Source organism: Littorina saxatilis, linkage group LG2 (genome assembly GCF_037325665.1).
Source record: "Littorina saxatilis isolate snail1 linkage group LG2, US_GU_Lsax_2.0, whole genome shotgun sequence".
Classification (NCBI taxonomy): Eukaryota; Metazoa; Mollusca; class Gastropoda; order Littorinimorpha; family Littorinidae; genus Littorina; species Littorina saxatilis.
The window spans coordinates 91984746-91991428 of record NC_090246.1 but is presented as its reverse complement, the minus strand read 5'-3'; the positions used below and the strand labels follow the sequence as shown (position 1 = coordinate 91991428).

Below are 6683 nucleotides of genomic sequence, written 5' to 3'. Positions count from 1 at the left end.
ATTTTGCTTCTTTGAGCAAAAAATTTTTCCCGGGGGGGCATGCCCCCGGAACCCCCTAGCAAATTCGGCCGCTTCGCGCCCATCACATTCTCTTTCGATTCAAAGTGCACCCCCCCTTACAAAGCAACTGATCCGCCCCTGAGATCCTGGATAAATTGCACCAACAGACAGTCCCGGCACTGTCAAAACACGACCGTGCCCACAAGCACTTCACTGCTTGGCAAGTACTGAGAGCAAAACGGACACGACCTACAAAAGAGACGTTCTTTCAAATTCACTGAGTCAATCAATTTCTAAAATTATTGCTGCAGCCGCTTCGAACGACTGACGCGGGCTGCCGGGAACTGCGTAAACGGCGGCTTGTGACACAAATTCACCAACACACAGCTGCCCTGTCGCTGAAAATAGGAAACTCTCTGTGGGTCTCCACATAATTATACGGAGGTGTCCTCAAAAGGAGGGGTTTCCTCGACTGGACTGAAGACGTCACACCGCGGTTGACTGTCGCCAAAGGATGCCTGTCCAGCAACACGAAAACATCAGCGCCGCCTGTGCCTGTGCCTGTGACTGTGACGGTCCCGTTGGCGTTTTTGGCGAATAGCAGCATACCAAGGTGCTGAATACGCGACGGTCGTTCAATATAAATAAGCCGACCGTCGTTCGGAAAGGCTTTGTGTAGGCCAGTCCCTTTTTCCTACCTGCACTGCGCCTACGACTCAGGGGGAAAAAAACTACGCCAACGACAGAAAACTGAGCACTCCCGTTGTGTATGAATGTATGTATATCATGTGCAATCTGTGTGTATGGGGCTGTGCGGAGTGTGTACATGAATAGTGCACTGTGTGTTTTGACTTGTGCCGCACATGTGTCGGCGTTAGCGGCAGGAGAAGGGAGAAGGTGGGGGGCTGTGCCTGAAGGTGGTGGTGGGTGCGAAAACAGACTGGAACAACAAGTAGTGAAAGGAGTGGAGCGGCCGGTTTACCAACACTCGCTGCCAACTCAACTAAACAACGCGGGGGTGAGACAGGCCTTTTCTGCGCGCAGAAGAAGAAGAGGAGGAGAAAGAGAGACTGAAAGAGAGAGAATGCGGGGGAGAGAGAAAACAGGCTGTATTATGAGTGAGTGACGAGTAGGGAAAACTTTATTCCACTTTTCTCTCCCGGCCGGTGTGTGCGTGCGTGTGTGCGCGGCGCGGCGGCAACAACACAGTTGAGTGCAAACTGCCGCAAGGTACATGTATGAACAGATGAAGGGAAAGACCCACGCCGAAGACGCCGCTACAACTATACTGTGAGAGTGTGAAGAGTGTGTGCTCGTGGGAGAAACAGCGTCGGTGACATATACGGAGATACACTTTACTTCTGCTGCTGCACCGACGCCGAACGAAGGGATTACGAATTTGTGTTCAGTGATTTGTGCTGTGTTTGGGGGTGATTTACACCCCGTGTTCTTGAGGTGGACTTTTGAAGTCCACCCCAAACTATCAGACCATATAAGGTGAAGCGGTGATCCTCTCACCGCTGTCATCGTCAGCATGGCCTTACAAGGCCGCTGTGTCCCCTCGAGGACGTTGCAACCCCTCCTCCTCCTGTCCTTGCTGGTGATTTTCTTCACCTCCACAGCCCAGGGGCTCAGGTTTCTGGGAGAACGCGAAACGTACGCCCGCTACCCTATATGGAACGCCTGTCAAAACGCGTCCATCAGCTTCGAGTTTCGAACCCGGCAACCGACGGCGTTGTTGCTGTACACGGACGACAACAGCCGCTACGAGTACCTGCAGCTGGCGCTAACCAAGGGAGCGGTCAGACTGTGGATCAAGTTTGAGGCGATGGATAGCCAGTTCGTGGACATCGAGGCCAACACGGAGGCGCTTAACGACGGGCAGTGGCATCGCGTGGAGATCCGCCGCAACCGCATCGAGACGTTCCTGTACGTGGACGGGGCGCAGACCTCTAAGGTGTCCGTGGGATCCGATACCGACCTGGGCTTGGACCCCACGCAGAGCAACTACGTCCACTTTGGAGGCATCCCGTCCAACTACCGCGGCAATCTCCGTCAGGACCCCGAGGGCCTCCCGCAGTCCTTCTTCGACACCAAGTTCCGCGGAGACATCAGGAATATTCTCTACTTCAACTGCTCGTGCATTCCCTTGAGGACGGCCATGGTGGAGGGTCGCGGGGTGTCCCGGGACCCCCCTGAGGCTTGTGACCTCCGCAACCCTTGCCCTGTGGATTGCCCCTGTGTCAGCGTGGACGACGGCTCAGGATGTGAATGTAAATACAAGCGGGAGTGTCTCAAAGGTGAGTCATGCAGTCCTTGGGATGGTCTAGACCATCTATGTCTTGTCCTTCTTCACACTTCTTCTTATCTCATACATCATTAAATACAAGTCTGTTGTGGTCTTTGCGTCAGACTTCTTTGATCATTTCTATCTGTCTTGTCCTTCTGCGGACTTATTCTTATCTCACTCATCATAAGTCTGTTGTGGTCCTTGCATCAATCTCTGATCACTTGTCTTAGTATCAGCTCTGCCTTATCCCCCCCCCACCCCCTTAAATCGTCTACATTGTCTGTCCGGCTGAGATTTATAGAGACAGACGATTTTGTTTCTCAAGTATACCGAATGACCTCGTTTTCCTTATATTGACTCAGTCTGACTTCTCAAGACCATCTGTTGTTCCTGGCGAGGTCCATTCTTTGATGAAATCTCATGTAATTTTTTTTGGTTATTCTCTCTGTGTGCTCTCATGTCTTTGCTGTTTTTCTCTCTTGAGTATATCAGTTACGTCTTTAGGTTTTTCCCCCCGTTGTACCTACCTGTCCCCTTCCAACTTGTGGGGAGAAGGGGTACAGGTGGGGATTGATTTTGCACCTGCCATTGTACCATGGCTGCAACAGGCCTGAAAGTGGCGAGTGTCTTACTCGCCATGGCGAGTAGAAATCTGTAAGTGGCGAGTAGAAATGTTAATCTACTCGCCCAAGGCAAGTGAAGTTGCTGAAACAAATGGTTGGTTTGGCGAGTAAAAATTGCTCTCTGGCGATTATATTATGAGAAGTACAAGCCAAAGGCGAGTGCCCCATTTTGTGGACTTTCAGGCCTGTGTAATGTTACAAGTAGGCCTGGAAGGCAAAACCAGTTGTCCCAACACAGAAAGGGAAATGAAAAAGAAATACCGGCAACTGTTTACTTCAAACTCCGTCCACGGTTCACAATATGAAAGAGAGAGAGAGAGAGAGAGAGAGAGAGAGAGAGAGAGAGAGAGAGAGAGAGAGAGAGAGAGAGAGAGAGAGAGAGAGAGAGAGAGAGAGAGAGAGAGAGGGGTTTATTATAGTATTTACATACAGTCCAAAATGTGTCCACACTATCTGGATTTATCTCTTTAAGAAAGAAATTAACGCAGGTGAAATGACAAATCTGAAAGAAAAAATCATAGTAACGCCCAAATACGTGTCTAGAATTTCAATGTAAGCCTGAATCTCTGAAGCAATACAAAGAGGAATGGTCCCGTTTCGAATTAGTGACCCGAAGTGTGCAAATTGGCACTCGCCATAAAGGTGTAAAGCCTACACTGACTCATTTACCTATCATTACCTGGAGTACCTGTTTGCCCAACGCTGCGAGATCTTTGGTGTTTTACTATGTCAGGTGGTTAATGAGAACTCGCTAATGAGTAGCGACTGAATTCTTTCTGAATTCTTTCTTGGCAGCAAGTCAATTTTGTGTGTGTGTGTTTGTTTGTTTGTATGTTTGTGTGTGTGTGTGTGTGTGTGTGTTTGTGTGTGTTTGTGTGTGTGTGTGTGTATGTGCGTGTGTTTGTGTGCGTGCGTGCGTGTGTGTGTGTATGTGTGTGTGTGTAAACGTCTATTCCCTTTGACCTCCCCTATCCCGCCCCCGCCACATTTCTCACCCGCGCTTATTTTTCTCCATATTTGCTGCTAAAAACGTACGCATATTTCTGCGTTTATCAACCACTGAGGGCCAAGAAGCTGAACAAAAACTTGTAGTTCATGTATGCATAGTACCTGCTATCGTCTGAACCGAATCAGTAAGCTAATTTCCGTGGAAGAAGGACGCCTCCAGACGTCTGATTTCTCAGCTGGAGTTCATCACAATGTGGCGGATACCCTTCATCTGGAATCAGCAAAGGAACCAGCTGAACGCGCCATGGGTCTGTGATATATTCTGATTGTAGTGAGTCCGCAAGGGACAGCTCACATGTATGCATTATAGTAGGTCTACCACGGAGTACCGGTGTGACTCATTTTACCTTCTTCTTCTTCTTCTGCGTTCGTGGGCTGAAACTCCCACGTATACTACGTGTTTTTTGCACGAGTGGAATTTTACGTGTATGACCGTTTTTACCCCGCCATTTAGGCAGCCATACGCCGCTTTCGGGGAAGTTTTACCTTCAATTCTGACAACTATCATTCAGTCTAGTCTCATACTTTTCCAGAAAGGGTGCGTGTTTTTCTGCGATGCTGAAACTTGCAAGTTTGATACACGTGTGCAATACGCATTTTAAGGGGTAAATTAACAATTATGCACAGGTTTGAAGCACTAAATACCCCCCTGCCCCAATCTCCACCCAACACCATGCCTAACCCAACATTCCCCGTCTCCCATCCACACCCTAGATTTGACAAATGAACGGTCTCCATGTTTGATTCGTCGCTGAAACTAACAAAAATAAGATTCTTGCCGAAACAAACTCATAATCATATAAATTCTCACACATCATACTGTATTTTCATCTGTTGTATGCTCTTCTGTTGGAACTGTTCTTTGTAATTTATCCTGCCATCACTCTTGCAATCAATATTTCAGCATGTCCCAAATTCATACATTGACGTCAAACAACAGAACAGTGATGCCCACAATTCAATGAAGATTTCATTCAGGTGTAATCTCCTTAGTGGAAGCAATGGCGATAAACCCTAATTATTGTGGGAACCCAATCAGAGCCATAATGGACGCCCAAGGAAAAGTTGTAATGGCGTCGTTGGAAATAGCGCGACCTTCTCCTTTTATTTCCTCACGTCAAACTTTAATTCTACAATACACACGCAAGTTGCTTTGAAAGAGAAACCTTTATTGACACTCTGGAATCCCCACTGTGCTCGGGTCAGAGGGCAGAGGTCACCCGGGCTTTTCGGTCACTCAGTGTAGTAAACATTCAAAATCAAACAAGAGGGGGTTCTTTCTCTCGCTCTGCAATAGGGAGATGGCGACCTCTGTATAAAAACATGTTGCCATCGATCACAAGTCTTTAGAGTTCGACGGTTGTGTCACTCATAATGTTAGGCCTGCTGATGTTATGAACTGGCAAGTTCGGCGCAGATCTTTCACAGTTCCCCACAGTTTTGCATCTGGAGTTGTGCTCTCTGGCCAGGTCTGATCGCGCAGGGGGGGCAAGGAGAGGGCACGCTTGTAGAACGTGCTGCGGGGTCTGTTCATCCTCACCACATTCACACAGAGCTGTAGGATCATGCTGCCTACTGTAGAATGAATGAGTACAATTCAGATAAAAATTAATGCCCACAGTGGTAGCAGTTGCCAGTTAGGACAAGTTTTGTTAATATGCTACCTAACTGCCCATTGTAGTCCTCCAGCAGACGTTTTGGATAAAGCAGATATGACTGGCCCTTCCCCGTATTTCCCATCACAAAAGCCTGTCAAAGAATCACTCTGGGCTGGGCTGCCCGGCCTCTGTTTCCAAACGTCAAAAAAGACCATGACCTTGGAAGCTAAATTTCAAAATGGTGGTCACTGACTGAAATCAGTCCCCAACAATAAAAATACAAATGGCAGCGTTTACAGGCGACAGATTGACAGGTTTTACCGCCAAAACTGTCTATCCAACACGAAGGCTGACCAACGCTATTAAAAGCAGACACACCCCAACGCCCCAACTTTCCCACATATGTCCGCTATCTCTGGTGAATGATCTCTCACCATGCTGTGAACATTGTCGTTAAGAGACTCTTACACAGTACCATGTACTTGTGAATGATTGCCCAGGATAAAGCCACATTGGTTCTGGTTCATTGCCGTTTCTATGTCAGTAGATTCTCTCTTTGTCTCCACGGAAAGAAGAACTGTGATCTATACAAAAGGGAATAACAAAAATTACCAGAAAATAAAGGTATTTTGACAGAATAAGAAGAGAAGAATAACAGACTTGACTTTCTTTTCTCTTTCTTTATTTGGTGTTTAACGTCGTTTTCAACCGTTCAAGGTTATATCGCGACGGACAGACTTGACTGAAAAGTTTGCATTTGTGTATACATTGTACTAACATTTTCATCGCACACATAAAGTTAAACAATTATAACGATATTAGGCTGTTGGTAAGAACTATATCTACTCGGCCTAAAGGAGAGAAGTATGTCACTGAAACAAATATGAAATAAACCATTGTATGTCTCAGACTAAACGGAACACACGCAAATGGAAGAAATGTTCAGGTAGTAACTAATAATGCGAAAAGTAATGCGCTACAATTAAACCTGACCCCCCATGGTGCTCTGGGTCAGAGTTTGTCGTGGTCAGTGAAACGGGATACTGCTACGGTCAAGGCAAGGCGATAATGGTATGCTGTGGTCAAGCTGGGTGTCCCCGCCATAGAGTTAACTTGACCTCACCTTTCACGGACATTACAGTGTAACCCCCAACCACCAACAAT

The 6683-nt window shown here is 47.3% G+C and overlaps 1 protein-coding gene across 1 annotated transcript in view; it reads left to right on the top strand.

Moving 5' to 3' along the window:
- The first annotated feature begins 402 nt into the window (after positions 1-402).
- Positions 403-6683, top strand: part of LOC138954791 (neurexin 1-like) — a 45821-nt gene continuing 39540 nt past the window's right edge. The window contains exon 1 of the mRNA XM_070326562.1: positions 403-2300. Coding sequence (XP_070182663.1) covers positions 1535-2300 — 766 coding nt within the window. The 5' untranslated portion in view covers positions 403-1534. The remainder of the gene's footprint in view (positions 2301-6683) is intronic.